General features: G+C 42.9%; 1 protein-coding gene across 1 annotated transcript; it reads left to right on the top strand.

Annotated features, from left to right (window-relative positions):
• Positions 1 to 29: 29 nt before the first annotated feature.
• On the top strand, positions 30 to 11547 carry LOC139375053 (nucleotide binding protein-like). The gene is made up of 10 exons (XM_071116436.1): positions 30 to 216; positions 2476 to 2620; positions 2803 to 2837; positions 2990 to 3080; positions 3198 to 3237; positions 3342 to 3432; positions 4013 to 4192; positions 9056 to 9176; positions 9290 to 9372; positions 9547 to 11547. The coding sequence occupies exons 1-10, from the start codon at positions 76 to 78 to the stop codon at positions 9607 to 9609; spliced, it is 990 nt and encodes a 329-aa protein (XP_070972537.1). The 5' UTR covers positions 30 to 75; the 3' UTR covers positions 9610 to 11547.
• Positions 11548 to 18223: the final 6676 nt, after the last annotated feature.

Genomic DNA, 18223 nt, shown 5'->3' with positions numbered 1-18223 from the left:
GTTAACAAGTATACGTCATAGAAAATCGACATGCACTTGACCAATAACCTATTTTTTCTATGGCAATAACACAAGATGGCTCACTGTGGCTACAGTAAATTCTCACATTTATTAAAATTAACAACCGCTAACCTAAATAAACCAACAGTGTTACGGACAGGGAGAGACATTCAACATGCTCCACAACGCTGCAAATATTTCATACGTTTTCATAAGGTAATATTCTAGCTCTTGCTAAAATTGTTTACAACTAACTAGCGAACTAAACTCCACTCCATGGAGTGTTGTTTAGTTCGCTACAACTAACTAGCTAGGTAGCTTGCTACATGCTAGCTAAGTAAATGCTATCAAGTTCACTCTGATTCACCCTACATAGCTAGTTAGCTAATCATTGCAAGCCATTGAGGCCAATTATGTAGCATGTTTGTTTACGTATCTGTATAACTATAACTAATTATAACTAACAGCAACACTATAAGATTTACATCATGTATATACAGTACCAGTCAAAAGTTTGGAAACACCTACTCATTCAAGGGTTTTTCTTTATTTTTTACTATTTTCTACATTGTAGAATAATAATGAAGGCATCAAAACTATGAAATAACACGTAATGTAATATCATGTAATAACCAAAAAAGTGTTAAACAATTCAAAATATATTTTATATTTGAGATTCTTCAGAGTAGCCACCCTTTGCCTTGATAACAGCTTTGCACACGCTTGGCGTTCTCTCAGCCAGCAACATGAGGAATGCTTTTCCAACAGTCTTCAAGGAGTTCACACATATGCTGAGCATTTGTTGGCTGCTTTTCCTTCACTCTGCGGTCCAACTCATCCCAAACCAGCTCAATTGGGTTGAGGTCAGGTGATTGTGGAGGCCAGGTCACCTGATAGCCCTTACACAGCCAGGAGGTGTGTTTTGGATCATTGTCCTGTTGAAAAACAAATGATAGTCCCACTAAGCGCAAACTAGATGAGATGGCTTATCGCTGCAGAATGCTGTGGTAGCCATGCTGGTTAAGTGTGCCTTGAATTCTAAATAAATCACTGGCAGTGTCACCAGCAAACCACCATCACACCTCCTCCTCCATGGTTCACGAAGGGAACCACACATGAAGAGATCATCCGTTCACCTACTCTGCGTTTCACAAAGACACGGCGGTTGGAACCAAAAGTCTCATATTTGGCTCATCAGACCAAAGGACAGATTTCCACCGGTCTAATGTCCATTGCTCGTCTTCTTATTATTGGTGTCCTTTAATAGTGGTTTCTTTGCAGCTATTCGACCATGAAGGCCTGATTCACGCAGTCTCCTCTGAACAGTTGATGTTGAGATGTGTCTGTTACTTGATCTCTGTGAAGCATTTATTTGGGCTGCAATCGGAGGTGCAGTTAACTCTAATGAACTTATCCTTTGCAGCAGAGGTAACTCGGGGTCTTCCCTTCCTGTGGCGGTCCTCACGAGAGCTAGTTACATCATGGCGCTTGATGGTTTTTGTGACTGCACTTGAAGAAACTTTAAAAGTTCTTGACATTTTCCCGGATTGACTGACCTTCATGTCTTAAAGTAATGATGGACTGTCATTTCTCTTTGCTTATTTGAGCTGTTCTTGCCATAAAATGGACTTGGTCTTTTACCAAATAGGGCTATCTTCTGTATACCACCCTTACCTTGTCACAACACAACTGATTGGTTCAAACGCATTAAGAAGGAAAGAAATGTACTTTTAACAAAGCACACCTGTTAATTGAAATGCATTCCAGGTGACTTATCCAGAACCAATTCCAGTCCCCAAATCCAGAACTAATTCAAGAAAAGCGTACAGTATTATATAGAGCCATTATTGCAGGGAACTCCGTTCCATCTAATATTGCTCAAATAAACAGCAAACCTGGTTTTAAAAAACCGATAAAGCAACAGCTCACAGCCTCTCCCTTATTTGACCTATTAGATAGTTTGTATGTACTGATATGTAAGCTATGTGTGCCTTTTTAAAAATGTATGTAGTTCTGTCCTTGAGCTGTTCTTGTCTAATGATGTTCTGTATTACATCATTATGTTTCATGTTTTGTGTAGACCCCAGGGACAGTAGCTGCTGCTTTTGCAACAGCTAATGAAGATCCTAATACAATACCAATACCTCATGAAACTGGTTTAGAGAATGCCAAGAGTGTGCAAAGCTGTCATCAAGACAAAGGGTGGCTATTTGAAGAATCTCAAATATAAAATATATTTGTACTTGTTTAACACTTTTTTGGTTACTACATGATTCCATATGTGTTATTTCATAGTTTTGCTGTCTTCGCTATTATTCTACAATGTAGAAAATAGTAAAAATAAAGAAAACCCTTGAATGAGTAGGTGTGTCCAAATGTTTGACGGGTACTGTATATACAAGTTACATTCAAGTTTATCATGTGTTGTTGATAAACTCACTTGCTCATTCCATGATATGTCTCTGTACTCCCCAGACCTCAGGTCCTGAGAGGTCGTTGCAGGAGAGACAGAAGCAGCACATGGCTCGTGGCTTGCCCAAACAAAAGCCCATTGCTGGAGTGAAACAAGTTATTGTGGTGGCCTCAGGGAAGGGGGGTGTTGGGAAATCAACCACTGCAGGTAAGCAGGTTCTTATTGGGCTCTCTGTGCTGCTCATTCATGAAACATTTGCACAAATGTGTACAATTTGCATACATTTCAACAGACAGTGGTTTGGTCTGATCTTTTTATCTTTATGAAATATATATTTTTATACAGTGTAGTCATTTGCTAGCCTACAACCTTTTTCCTCCCCTCAACAGTGAATTTGGCCCTTGGACTCACAGCTAATGATCCAGTAAGGAAAGCACCATTATTAATTTGCACATTTTATTATTACTGTTGCATACCAATTTTTGCCCAAAATGGGTATGCAGAACCATGACAATCTCTCTCTCTTTCACTACATTGTCCACTTAGTGTCTCTTCATGTCTCTTTTCTGCACACAGAGTAAAACTGTGGGCATCTTAGACGCTGATGTTTACGGTCCCTCAATTCCCAAGCTGATGAGCCTGAAGGGGAACCCAGAACTAACTGACAGTAGGAGACATCAATCTGCATGTAGTCTAGCCTGAGGAATAACAAGGATGTTTTAGATGTATCCATTCATTACAGAGATCAAACTGAAAAGACAACCTATGTTTTCTTTGTTTTCAGACAACCTAATGAGACCACTTATGAATTTTGGGATTCCTTGGTGAGTAAATGTATCTACAATTGCCAGTGACAGGGGAGGTAAGCAAACAAATAAACCATTGAGTCATTGACTGTCATGTCCCTCTCTCATCCTTCTGTCCTCAGTATGTCCATGGGGTTTCTGGTAGAGGATGTTGCACCCATTGTCTGGAGGGGCCTGATGGTGATGTCAGCTATAGAGAAGCTACTTAGACAGGTGGGAGAGACTTATCGTTCATGTACGAATTTGGTCCAAAATCTTTGGTCTGTTGAAATGGCCTTGTGTATATATAAGTAACAAGGCCTGAGGGAGTGTGGTATATGTCCAATATTCCACGGCTAAGGGCTGTTCTTAAGCACGGTGCAACGCAGAGTGGCCATATATTGGCCATATACCACAAACCCCCTAGGTGTCTTATTGCTATTATAAACTGGTTACCAACGTAATTAGAGCAGTAAAAATATATGTTTTGTCATACCTGTGGTATAAGGTCTGATATACTGCGTCTGTCAGCCAATCAGCATTCAGGGCTCGATCCACAAGTTTATAATCTCATTAACGTGTTTTTTTGTTTTCTGAGACAAGAACAAGCCAGTCGATCAGAATATATCATAAAGTACCAGAATTTATACAGAAAGACGTTGAAGTGAGATTTTGCAGTAAACATTTTGTTGTTAATGCACTTTGCTTTTGTAGGGCAGTACAGTAATCCGTGTTAGTTTTTATACTAGCGATATCAGAGTAACAGCTACTAGAAATGTTAGGTTGCCATGTCATTTTTTTGTTACCTATGCAGGTAGATTGGGGACTGCTGGACTACCTGGTTATTGACATGCCACCTGGGACTGGAGATGTTCAGTTATCAATCACTCAGAACGTCCCAATAGCAGGGGCAGTGATCGTGTCCACTCCTCAGGATATTGCCTTGCTGGATGCACGCAGAGGAGCAGAAATGTTCAGAAAGGTCAATGTACCGGTAAGAGCTTTGGATGCTAAATGCCCCTTTATTCTTACTTCAATTCTTTTCAAATGACCTTGGTAAGGACAAAATACACATTTGTGAGATGTTTATCTATGCACACTGAGTTACAGTTCATATAAGGAAATCAGTCAATTGAAATAAATCCATTAGGCCCTAATCTATGGATTTCACATGACCTAGGAATACAGATTTCTGTCAACCTTGAAATCTCCATTGCTAACTATAACATTTTCCACCAAGATAGAACTGCCAAAGGGGGCGGTGTTGCAATCTACTGCAAAGATAGCCTGCAGAGTTCTGTATTACTATCCAAGTCTGTACCCAAACAATTCGAGCTTCTACTTCTAAAAATTCACCTTTCCAGAAACAAGTCTCTCACTGTTGCCGCTTGCTATAGACCTCCCTCTGCCCCCAGCTGTGCCCTCAATACCATATGTGAATTTATTGCCCCCCATCTATCTTCTGAGCTCGTGCTACTAGGTGACCTAAACTGGGACATGCTTAACACCCCGGCCATCCTACAATCCAAGCTTGATGCCCTCAATCTCACACAAATTATCAATGAACCTACCAGGTACAACTCCAAATCCGTAAACACGGGCACCCTCATAGATGTCATCCTAACTAACTCTCCCTCCAAATACACCTCTGTTGTTTTCAATCAAGATCTCAGCGATCACTGCCTCATTGCCTGCATCCGTAATGGGTCTGCAACCAAACGACCACCCCTCATCACTGTCAAACGCTCCCTAAAACTGCGAGCAGGCCTTTCTAATTGACCTGGCCGGGGTATCCTGGAATGACATTGACCTCATCCCGTCAGTAGATGATGCCTGGCTATTCTTTAAATGTGCCTTCCTGACCATCTTAAATAAGCATGCCCCATTCCAATTTTTTTTAACTAGGAATAGATATAGTCCTTGGTTCACTCCAGACCTGTCTGCCCTTGACCAGCACAAAAACATCCTGTGGCGTTCTGCATTAGCATCGAATAGCCCCCGTGATATGCAACTTTTCAGGGAAGTTAGGAACAAATATACACAGGCAGTTAGGAAAGCTAAGGCTAGCTTTTTCAAACAGAAATGTGCATCCTGTAGTACTAACTCAAAAAAGTTATGGGACACTGTAAAGTCCATGGAGAATAAGAGCACCTCCTCCCAGCTGCCCACTGCTCTGAGGCTAGGAAACACTGTCACCACCGATAAATCCACTATAATTGAGAATTTCAATAAGTATTTCTCTAGGGCTGGCCATGCTTTCCACCTGGCTACCCCTACCCCGGTCAACTGCCCAGCACCCTCCACAGCAACCTGCCAAAGCCCCCACCATTTCTGCTTTACCCAATTCCAGATAGCTGATGTTCTGAAAGAGCTGCAAAATCTGGACCCCTACAAATCAGCCGGGCTAGACAATCTGGAGCCTCTCTTTCTAAAATGATCTGCCGAAATTGTTGCAACCCCTATTACTAGCCTGTTCAACCTCTCTTTCGTATCGTCTGAGATTCCCAAAGATTGGAAAGCTGCTGCAGTCATCCCCCTCTTCAAAGGGGGTGACACTCTAGACCCAAACTGCTACAGACCTATATCTATCCTACCCTGTCTTTCTAAGGTCTTCGAAAGCCAAGTTAACAAACAGATTACCGACCATTTCGAATCCCACCGTACCTTCTCCACTATGCAATCTGGTTTCAGAGCTGGTCATGGGTGCACTTCAGCCACGCTCAAGGTCCTAAACGACATCATAACCGCCATCGATAAAAGACATTACTGTGCAGCCGTATTCATCGACCTGGCGAAGGCTTTCAACTCTGTCAATCACCACATTCTTATTGGCAGACTCGACAGCCTTGGTTTCTCAAATGATTGCCTCGTCTGGTTTACCAACTACTTCTCTGATAGAGTTCAGTGTGTCAAATCGGAGGGCCTGTTGTCCGGACCTCTGGCAGTCTCTATGGGGGTGCCACAGGGTTCAATCCTCGGGCCGACTCTCTTCTCTGTATACAATGATGTTGCTCTTGCTGCTGGTGATTCTTTGGTACACCTCTACGCAGACGACAACATTCTGTATACTTCTGGCCCCTCTTTGGACACTGTGTTAACTAACCTCTAGACGAGCTTCAATGCCATACAACTCTCCTTCCGTGGCCTCCAACTGCTCTTAAACGCAGGGGAAACTAAATGCATGCTATTCAACCGATCCCTGCCCTCTCCTGCTCGCCCGTCCAGCATCACTACTCTGGACGGCTCTGACTTAGAATACGTGGACAACTACAAATACCTAGGTGTCTGGTTAGACTGTAAACTCTCCTTACAGACTCACATTAAGCATCTCCAATCCAAAATTAAATCTAGAATTGGCTTCCTATATCGCAACAAAGCATCCTTCACTCATGCTGCCAAACATACCCTCGTAAAACTGACCATCCTACCGATCCTCGACTTCGGTGATGTCATCTATAAAATAGCCTCCAACACTCTACTCAACAAATTGGATGCAGTCTATCACAGTGCCATCCGTTTTGTCACCAAAGCCCCATACACTACCCACCATTGCGACCTGTACGCTCTCGTTGGTTGGCCCTCGCTTCATACTCGTCGCCAAACCCACTGGCTACAGGCTATCTACAAGTCTCTACTAGGTAAAGCCCCGCCTTATCTCAGCTCACTGATCACCATAGCAGCACCCACTCATAGCAGGCGCTCCAGCAGGAATATCTCAGTGGTCATCCCCAAAGCCAATTCCTCCTTTGGTCGTCTTTCCTTCCAGTTCTCTGCTGCCAATGACTGGAACGAACTACAAAAATCTCTGAAGTTGGAGACTCATATCTCCCTCACTAGCTTTAAGCACCAGCTGTCAGAGCAGCTCACAGATCACTGCACCTGTACATAGCCCATATGTAAACAGCCCATCTATCTACCTACCTCATCCCCATACAGTATTTATCTTGCTCCTTTGCACCCCAGTATCTCTACTTGCACATTCATCTTCTGCACATCTACCATTCCAGTGTTTTAATTGCTATATTGTAATTACTTCGCCACCACGGCCTATTTATTGCCTTAACTCCCTTATCTTACCTCGTTTACACTCACTGTACATAGACATATTGTTTTCTTTTGTTCCGCTGTATTATTGACTATGTTTTGTTTATTCCATGTGTAACTCTGTGTTGTTGTATGTGTCAAACTGCTAGGCTTTATCTTGGCCAGGTCGCAGTTGCAAATGAGAACTTGTTCTCAACTAGCCTACCTGGTTAAATAAAGGTAAAATGTAAAAAAAAAAAAATATGCATCTGTTGGTAACAGATAACTTAAAAAATAGGTAGGGGCGTGGATCAGAAAACCAGTCAGTATCTGGTGTGACCACCATTTGTCTCATGCAGCGTGACACATCTGCTTCACATAGAGTTGATCGGACTGTGGAATGTTGTCCCACTCCTCTTCAATGGCTGTGTGAAGTGGCTGGATATTTGCGGGAACTGGAACATGCTGTCATATACGTCGATCCAGAACATGTCTGGTGACTATATAGGCCATGGAAGAACTGGGACATTTTCAGCTTCCAGGAATTGTGATCAGATCTTTGCGACATGGGGCCATGCATAATCATTCTGAGGTGATTGCGGCAGGATCAATGGCACGACAGTGGGCCTCAGGATCTCGTCACGGTATCTTTGTGAATTCAAATTGCCATCGATTAAAATACAATTGTGTTCGTTGTTTATAGCTTACGCATGCCAATACCATAACCCCACCTCCACCATGGGGCACTCACGGTGGCATCACCAAATGTTGACATCAGCAAACCGCTCGCCTACACAACACCATACAGGCTGTCTGCCATCTGTCCGGTACAGTTGACACCAGGATTAATCCGTGAAGAGCACACTTCTCCAGCGTGCCAGTGGCCATTGAAGGTGAGCATTTGCCCACTGAAGTCGGTTACGACGCAGAGTTGCAGTTAGGTCAAGACCCTGGTGAGGAAAACGAGCACGCAGATGAGCTTCCCTGAGATGGTGTCACACCCTGACCATAGAGAGCCCTCGGGGTTCTTTATAGTGTAATAGGTCAGAGCGTGACTAGGGGGGTTTTATAGTTATTATTGTTCTATGTTGGTGTGTGTGTATGGTTCCCAATTGGAGGCAGCTGATATATCGTTGCCTCTAATTGGGGATCATACTTAGTGTGTCCCTTTTCCCACCTGCGTTGTGGGATATTGATTTTGTATAGTGCCTATGTCCGCTACGTATTTGCACGTTTGTTATTTCTTTGCTGTTTTTTGGAAGTTTCACTTTAATAAATATGTGGAACTCACGCTGTGCCTTGGTCAACTTATTTATATAACGATCGTGACAGATGGTTTCTGAAGGTTTTGCAGAAATTCTTCAGTTGTGCAAACCCACAGTTTCATCAGCTGTCCGGGTGGCTCGTCTCAGATCATCCCACAGGAGAAGAAGCCAGATGTTGAGTACCTGGGCTGGCATGGTTACACATGTTCTGCAGTTTTGAGGCCCGGTTGGATCTACTGCTAAATTCTCTAAAATGATGTTGGAGGTGGCTTATGGTAGAGAAATGAATGTGGCGTTGTGTGACAAAACTGCACATTTTAGAGTGGCTTTTTATTGTCCCCAGCAGAAGGTGCACCTGTGTAATGATCATGCTGTTTCACCTGCTTCTTGTCAGGTGGATGTATTATCCTGGCCAAGGAGAAATGCTCACTAACAGGGAGAAATACACTTTTTGTGCATATGGAAAATGTCTGGGATCTTTTGTTTCAGCTCATGAAACGTAGGACCAACACTACATGTTGCGTTAAAATTTTTGTTCAGTGTATATTTATATATGTCACATCTCATAGGTCCTGGGCATAGTCCAGAATATGAGCGTGTTTCAGTGCCCCAAGTGTAACCACCAGACCCACATCTTTGGGGCAGATGGAGCAAGGGCCCTTGCTGATACTCTGGGAGTGCAAGTATTGGGTAAGATCCATTTCAAACATAAATCATTACAGATTTCATTATTTCTCTCAATCTCAGATCTAATAGAATGATAGTATAGTGTAGAGACTGATGTCTCTCCCTCCTCTGTCTAGGAGACATTCCTCTACACCTGAGCATCAGAGAGATGTCAGACAGAGGCCAGCCTGTAGTGGTGTCCTCACCTGACAGCCCTGAGGTTGGTATGCTGCTTGGATGACAATAGATTGCCAATGTTTATCTTGACTATGTTGGAAAACAAACAGTGTATTCTTCACCATAACATTGTATACATTTTACACCTTTGAGAGTTTGCCATGTTAGTTTTCTACCTGGGTTTGTTTAATATGTCTGCCTATGCCCATTGTTTTAGGCTGAGGCCTACAGAAAGGTGGCGACTGCCGTGGTCCAGCGTCTAGAAGAACTCTCTGGTTGAGTTATTGCCCTCTACTGTGTAGGACAACTGGACAACTCGTCATCTACAGGAGATTCAGTGCATTCGGAAAGTATTCAGACCCCTTGACTTTTTCCACATTTTGTTATTCTAAAATGGATTAAATAGTTTTTTTCCCCCTCATCAATTTACACACAATACCCACAATGACAAAGCAAAAACAGGTTTTTATTTTTTTTTTGCAAATGTATAAAAAAATAAAAAATAATGATATAACATTTACATAAGTATTCAGACCCTACTCAATACTTTGTTACAGCCTCAAGTCTTTTCCGATCGATTACAGCCTTGAGTCTTCTTGGGTATGACGCTACAAGCTTGCCACACCTGTATTTGGGGAGTTTCTCCTATTCTTCTCTGCAGATCCCCTCAAGCTCTGTCAGGTTGGATGGGGAGCGTCACTGCACTGCTATTTTCAGGTCTCTACAGAGATGTTCAAGTCCGGGCTCTAGCTGGGCCACTCAAGGACATTGAGAGACTTGTCCCGAAGCCACTCCTGTGTTGTATTGGCTGTGCGCTTAGGGTCGTTGTCCTGTTGGAAGATGAACCTTCGACCCAGTCTGAGGTCCTGAGCGCTCTGGAGCAGGTTTTCATCAAGGATCTCGCTGTACTTCGTTCATCTTTCCCTCGATCCTGAGTAGTCTCTAAGACCCTGCCGCTGAAAAACATACCCCCACAGCATGATGCTTCATCGTAGGGATGGTGCCAGGTTTCCTCCAGACGTGACACTTGGCATTCAGGCCAAAGAGTTCAATCTTGGTTTCATCAGATCAGAGAATCTTGTTTGTCATGGTCTGAGAGTCCTTGACGTGCCTTTTGGCAAACTCTAAGCGGGCTCTCATGTGCCTTTTACTAAGGAGTGGCTTCCGTCTGGCCATTCTACCATAAAGGCCTGATTGGTAGAGTGCTGCAGAGATGGTTGTCCTGGAAGGTTCTCCCATCTCCACTGAGGAACTCCCGAGCTCTGTCAGAGTGACCATCAGGTTCTCTGTCACTTCCCTGACCCAAGGCCCTTCTTCCCCGATTGCTCAGTTTGACCGGGTGGCCAGCTCTAGGAAGAATCTTGTTGGTTCCAAACTTCTTCCATTTAAGAATGATGGAGGGCACTGTTCTTGGGGACTTTCAATGCTGCAAAAAAATGTTGGGTACCCTTCCCCAGATCTGTGCGTCGACACAATCCTGTCTCGGAGCTCTACGGACAATTCCTTCGACTTAATGGCTTGGTTTTGGCTCTGACATGCACTGTCAACTGTGGGACAGGTGTGTGCCTTTCCAAATCATGTCGAATCAATTGAATTTACCACAGGTGGACTCCAATCAAATTGTAGAAACATTTCAAAAATGATCAATGGAAACAGGATGGACCTGTGCTAAATTTTGAGTCTCATAGCAAAGGGCCTAAATAGTTATGGAAATAAGGTATCTGTTTTTAATTTAACAAATTTGCAAAAATGTCTAAAAACCTGTTTTTGCTTTGTCGTTATGGGGTATTGTGAGTAGGTTGATGAGGGGAAAGAATATTTAATCCATTGTAGAATAAGACTGTAACATAACAAAATGTAGAAGAAGTGAAGGGGTCTGAATACTTTCCGAGTGCACTGTAGACCAGAAGAACCCTGCACTCCTCCATATCCCTAGCTGTGGAGTACGCACAAATCCTTGGGGTCTGATCTGATTACATATCTGTTACATAGTATGTATATCTAGACCGTGGTAGCATAATGTTCCGTTTCAATAGCAACCTGTCTCTTCGAACCAATGTGTATTCAATATATAGATCCAGTATTCATTGTTCAGTCTGATATTCAAATACAACACGTTTAATTCAAGCCTTGGGAACAAAATGTGCAGTCGACTGTAAACTAAATGAAAGTAATTTATGCCCTAAAAGCGTAGAGCAAAAATAAAGGAATGGTTCTATGTTGTTGTTTTTTCTTTCTGACTTGACGCTTGATGCCTCTTTCTGATGCCTGGTGAGTTGTTATTTTGTAAATGTTGATGCCTGGTGAGTTGTTCTTTTGTAAATGTTGATGCCTGGTGAGTTGTTCTTTTGTAAATGTTGATGCCTGGTGAGTTGTTCTTTTGTAAATGTTGTTTACAATATTTACACAATCTTCCATCTTCACGAAATGCAACTAATGTTCTAGGTTGTACGTTCTTTATTTTCATCTCTGACATTGCAAACATTAGTTGCATTTCGTGAAGATGGAAGATTGTGTAAATATTGTAAACAACATTTACAAAAGAACAACTCACCAGGCATCAACATCTACAAAAGAACAACTCACCAGGCATCAACATTTACAAAAGAACAACTCACCAGGCATCAACATTTACAAAATAACAACTCACCAGGCATCAACATCTACAAAATAATAACTCGTTTAACTTGAAGCCAGTAAGGGTTGCAGTTACTCTCTATTAACACCTGGTGGCACTGCATATCAAATCAAACATCCCACTTCCCAGGCCACCAGTCATATTTATTTCCTCATCCTGAGTTGGATGAGCTCTCTGTGAATTGTGCAAACAGGACCACTTCCTGCATATTTCTGTTGCTCCCTAGACTCCGCTAACTACAGCAGCTGTTTCGCTTCCAACCGAACCAACCGTCATGAAAGCCAAGCCAGACGGCTCGGTGTCTTATCGGGTCAATGAGTGTTGAATGTTTACTACTGTTCTGTTTTTCTGTAGCTATGGTTAGTCATTTGCATGCTGCTCTATATATTCTGAGGAACAGAATATGAAGTCCTACCAAAGCCCTCCGGACCAGTTCCTATTTCAGCAGCTCTGTCTGGTCTGAGCCCTGTCTTGTCCTGGAGATACTGTCTGGGGCAAAGACAGTGTGCCACTTACGAAAAAAGAGTGCAGTATAACCACAGTATGCGGCAACTTCTGCGTCCAAAATACCACAGTCGACCGCAGTTGAAAGTGCAGCTTCAAAATTGCAATCATTTTTTTGTAAGGGGGGGGGTGTTGATGTGTCAGATGGTCCCCATTAAAGAGGAAGTCCCACTGGCAGAGCTGTCTATTTGTGGTTTTGTTTAAATAACTAAAGTATTGTGGTGTATTCATTTGCCTTCTAGTTGTGTTTTCTGTTCTGTACACTTATTGTGTCCATCGTAAATACACAAGTTCCTTTAAAAACAAAAATCTGCATCCCGTAAATCTAGATATATTCCCGAAAGGGGAACAGTGTAACACGAAGAAGGAGAAGTGAGACTTAGAGATGAAAGATGGCGGTAGCTAATGAGGTGAAATTAGGTAGCTACTGCAGGGCAGACATGCTACCTCAAGGCTACACAGACACACTCCCAACATACACACACTACAGGGTTGCTCTGTTTCTGAAAAGGCCAGCGCTGTGGAGGAAAAAGCTAGCGGGTCCAAAGTGAGGACTCCTGTGTACAGTAATTACTGCTGTGGTGTGGCTTTTAAACACAGTACAGGCAGGGGGCTTTACAGATAACAAGGATGTGTGGAGGATGGCCTCGTTTGCCAAGTTCTTCCTCTAGTTCTCAGAGAGAGAGAGAGGGTGTGTGTTTGAGTGTGTGTCAGAACCAGAGAGAGAAGGGAAGAGAAAGCAAGAGTGGGAGAAATCCTTTCATGTGATTCAGTACTGAGTGACTCCTTAGTGACTGGCATTCTTCCCTATGAGCAGCTGCCAGTGGCTCTTGCCCAGGCATGTGGTGTTTTTCTAGGCAGAGGGACACTAGTATTCCCATATAAACACAACAGCATGGCTACACATAGGTCAGCTGATTTACAGTATCTCCCTCTCCAGGTGGGCGATTTCTCTGTCTCAGTCAGTGTCCCAAATGGCACCCTATTCTCTTTTTAGTGCACTGCCTTTGACCAGGGCCTTTACTGCAATAAACGGACCATGATACAAAGGCCCATAAAGTCCCTGACTAAGATATCCGTAGTTACAGAATTAACTACTTCCTGAAGCTCTGTAAAAAAATCAGGGGGAAACATAGAGAGAGGGGGTGTCTGGTATCAGTGACACCTGAGCCCTATGGAAGTATATTGATTGTGAATTAATGTTAGTAACACAGATGCTCAATTGTAACCTTATAACATGGAAGTAAAATGAAATGAATATGTGTGTCTAAAGAGTTTGAACATTTCCTAACTTTATCATTTGCTATGCACTCCATTAAAGTGCTCAAATATTGAAGCTTTCTTCATGCTGTACATGAGGACAGGATCCATTTATTGCTCTAAATCATCCGACGTGAGAACACCCACATCTATTATATACGAGAGACATATTTTATTGATTGAGATTATGCTAAGTAGTATGTTTTTTCTTTTTTGAGAGCTAAACTTTAGTGTTGAAAATCTCTGATTGAAAAGCTGGTTATTTTGTCTTTTCCATTCAGTAAACCCATTAATTCAGTTGGGTCTCCTTCCAACGGTTCCCTTTGCTTCTGTCAGTAACTACATGAAATATAACGCTATTGTTTTGAACGCCACATCCTGCGTTCCAAAATTAGAAAGGAATGGATTTTCAGAGAACAAAAAAAAGTATCAAAAAAATATCTGTGATTTTCTGCAACTGAAGGCTTTCAGTTTCACTTTCTAAAATCAGCCATTAAACCTGCCATTTAAAATACATAGCGCTGATACTTCTGTATGCTGTGACCTGTATGCTATGACCTTGTTGTTATCAGACAGATTCATATCATGAAATAACAACAACAATCTCCAGTCCTCATCGCCCCAGATGGATAAGGCAGATACTAGCTAGCACCAGCACGACCATATGTAGCCGTAGCGTAGGATGGAGTTGGTGTTAATGGTGGGGGTGGATGAAGTCTCTCACACTCCAGCTCTAGGTGGTCTCCCCGCTATCCCACCTATCCATGGCCCCATCTCCCTTGACCTTGGGATCCCTGACCTGCCTGGCTGGCCCTAGCGTTGCTCCGTTGCCATGCCAATGCAGCTGTGGCGGGGCTCTGGGTAAACAGCAGCAGCTGGTTCCAATTGTGCTGCGTCACTGGGAGGGCATGCATAGGCTCAGAATGGGAGTGAAGGGGTGGGGGAGGTAGGGGTGAGGGTGGTGGGGGGTGACTGCAGCAGCACCCCCACACACTCCAGTCATCTGTCTTGCAGTTCTGTTTCTCTGCATGCTGCTGCTGAGAGCTCTAGAACCAACGCAGAGTGTGATGGAGCATTGCAGTCTCAACACTGCGAACAGAGCTGAATAACGACTTGCTTTTAGTGCTAGGATATCTGTGCACAACAGGGGAAAATATCCATGTAAATCAGATGATATCCTAGGCCTAGGAGGACACAACAGTGCCACTGACACATTGAAAATGCAAATAAATGAACCGGGAGGAATTATAGGACTGCTTGCTATGGTAGCAGTATACACGATCTTTGCTCTCCTTTGAGTGAGATTGGTTTCAGCCATTATAATTTGGAGTTCTTTATTTCAGTGTTAAGCCGTGTTTGAAGCTTATTAGTGCTCACCTGTCCCTCTGCAGCTGCAGAGTAAACAAAGGACCAAAGAGCTCAGTGGGCCACAGGCTTGGACGCAGAGGGACTCTCAAACACAATTGGCAGGAGACTGTAGATCTGAGGAGATTTAGAGTGAGATTTGGGGGTTGGGTAGGTGAATAATTCATGATTGTGGAGAAGAGAAGGGGACATTTTAGATGAAGCAGGGGTACTGTGCCCACAGACAGTCGGGATAGGAGACAAACAGAAGAAAGCTTCGGTTTCGGCCTGCCCATGGGCTTTTGATGTATGGGCGGGCATGGCCATAGAAATGGAATTCAGCCTGATTGAGACTTGGGCTGGGCACTTCAATCCATTTATCTCCCTCTCTGTGTCTGCTGCTGAAGGATGTGTGTGTCTGAGGCATGGGCCAGTGGTTGGGACGGAGAGAATGGAGGGGCTCACTGACGTTGCATCACCTCAGGGTTAAATTCAAAATAAAACTTAGGTTGCTATAGTAATATGTAGCAACTCTCAGCTCTCGAGGACATCCGCATCTGTACCAGGACTTGCTGCGACCTGATAAAATAAAAATCCAATACACCTTTATTTTGCCCAAAACTTAGAGTTGACTATACACTGTACAGTACGTCTATTTAAGGATATTTTTATTTGAGTGTTTGTTTGACAATCATTCAAGTCCATAGAAAGAGACATAAAGCACACACTTGTCGTAAATTAAATCTCTATCTTCAAGTGAATCATTTACCCACACAGTCACTGTTGTTTATTCAGTGAGAGAGATCAGCTGGTACTCCTCTGGAAAAGAAACTGTGTTATAGTCACTGTTCTGTCACAGCATTGCATTGCTGAATTCTCCCAGTCTGAATGAGGAGGACTGTTTGGCTAGCAGGGCATTGAAAGGCTCAAACAGATCAAGGTCTGCTGATAGACGATATTGACTCAATAGATTAAATTATTTCATGAAGGATTTCATAAAGAATATGGTCTGGATTTACTTAACTGTTTCACTAGTGATAGTAAGCAGGCAGTCCATACAGTATGATGTGTTTCGGGATGTTTTATGCCCTATTCTTGAGACAAATGACTGGACATTATGACAAATATGATGCTGGTGGTTATTCTCGTGGCCCCTTGTATAAAGCCTATTTTGTGTTTCAGCTAAAAAACGACTGTACTGTGTGTACTTTACTGGATGTCCCAAGAGAGGAAAACAGTAATAGATGAATCACTTCCATTTCCCCATCTCTCCCATAAAGATATAGCCTTTTGACTATTTTGAAACTTACGGAGATTACGCTTATACACTCTTAGAAAAAAAAGTGCTCTCTAGAATCTTAAAGGGTTCTTTGGCTGTCCCCATAGGAAAACCCACTGAATAACCCTATTAGGTTCCAGGAGCCAAAAAGGGTTTTCCTGTAGGTACAGCAGAAGAACCCTATTTGGAACCTTGCGTCGTTGCGTACCACAACCCTTAGCCGTGGTATATTGGACATATACCACAACACCATGGGGACCTATTGCTTAAGTGAAGTCTCGCCTGACCTGCGATACAGAGAGCATGAAGACGCCATTGTCGTGAATTGAACACCAACCCTCACCAACACAGACAAACTTGAAGCTGGTAGAAGCCTCAGCGCTTAGTTCTTCTTCCTCCTTGCCATATAATTAAGCCAACTTAACATCAAAGGGTTGTTGTGAGTTATTTTCATTGAGGTACTTTGCATTTTCCTTACTATGTTGTCTTCTGTTTCAAACATACAAAGCAGCAATGAATCCATATTGTAGGAGCAAGTTCACAAGATTATATAAAGCTTACATTTTATGATGCAGACTAAGACCTGTTACTGAAAATGACAGAATCATTTGGATGTTGTGAGTTTCCTCCACAGGGCGATGAGTCAGCACAGCAGACCTGTTGTTGGAATTGGAGATACCGCTGGTAGTAGCACTGCTGGTGACTAACCATGGCTGTGTCCCAATTGACACCCTATCCCTTATACACCGAGTATACCAAACATTAGGAACACCTTTCTAATATTGAGTTACACCCCCCACCCCCCTGCCCTCAGAACAGACTCAATTCGTCGGCGCTCCACAATTCGAAGGCGTTCCACAGGGATGCTGGCCCTTTTAGGTGGTGGAGCATTGATGTAGTGCCATTGAGGCTTGTGTGAATGGACAGTGTAATAAATCTGCATGGTGTCGTGTTAGGAAATAATTTAGCTGACAGGCTGTCTTCACAGATGTTATCTCAGAATAATTTATTTTGTTGGCCATTTGCACTTTTTTTGTAAGAAGCAAATTGCACGTGTATACTAGCAAATGATAAGTGCATACATTTCCAGTTCAACATGGGAGGCTGTCATTAAGGCCTTTTAACATTAGTATCTCCCATAGCCAGCTGTTTCATGCCTTCTGGAGGGCACCCCATAGAGCATGGAAAACCTCTCTCACACTGTGACCAACTAGTTTTCAATCAAAGAGGAATTAATTATTATGTTTCTTTCCCCTATGATATCAGACAGTGAACACCACCCACCATCATTGGCTTGAAGAGGGCCAAAAGAGGTTTGTCACAGTTTATTTAAAGGGTATACTGTAGGATTTCAAACATGCATAACCCATACATCCATAAGCAGGACATGAGCGTTTCATAACAAAGACAAAACAACAAACATTTCAATCTGCAGTTGTTGTTATGATGTATTGCTTATAATTGTGGTATGAAGGGTTATGAATGTGTTATGTAGTCCTTAGGTCAATTTTTTTGCAAGAGGTACCAATATGACTAAAAGGTGAGCTGAGACCTTACTTTATTAAAGCAGTACAGTTGTATACCTGCAGTCCCTCTCTGGCAAGAGCAGAGACATTTTGCATATCGCTCTAGAGGATGCGATGTGATCAAAGAGCCAACAGTGAAGCAAGTAGGGGCTCGACAGCACCTGATGCAACGGTAACAAACACTAGCAACGAGCTTTAACTTTATACACATCATCCACCCATACCCTCAGTATTTGCACTCTGCTATAATGTCAATCGGATCTGTTCAACCGCTCAGTTCCGAGTTTGTCTTTTCATAAGGAAGCTTTTAGCAATAGATTTTTCCAACACCTTGTGACATTTA

Source organism: Oncorhynchus clarkii, chromosome 19 (assembly GCF_045791955.1).
Source record: "Oncorhynchus clarkii lewisi isolate Uvic-CL-2024 chromosome 19, UVic_Ocla_1.0, whole genome shotgun sequence".
In the NCBI taxonomy this organism is placed as follows: domain Eukaryota; kingdom Metazoa; phylum Chordata; class Actinopteri; order Salmoniformes; family Salmonidae; genus Oncorhynchus; species Oncorhynchus clarkii.
Note: the sequence above shows the minus strand (reverse complement) of the source record. Positions and strands in the feature narration are given on the sequence as shown.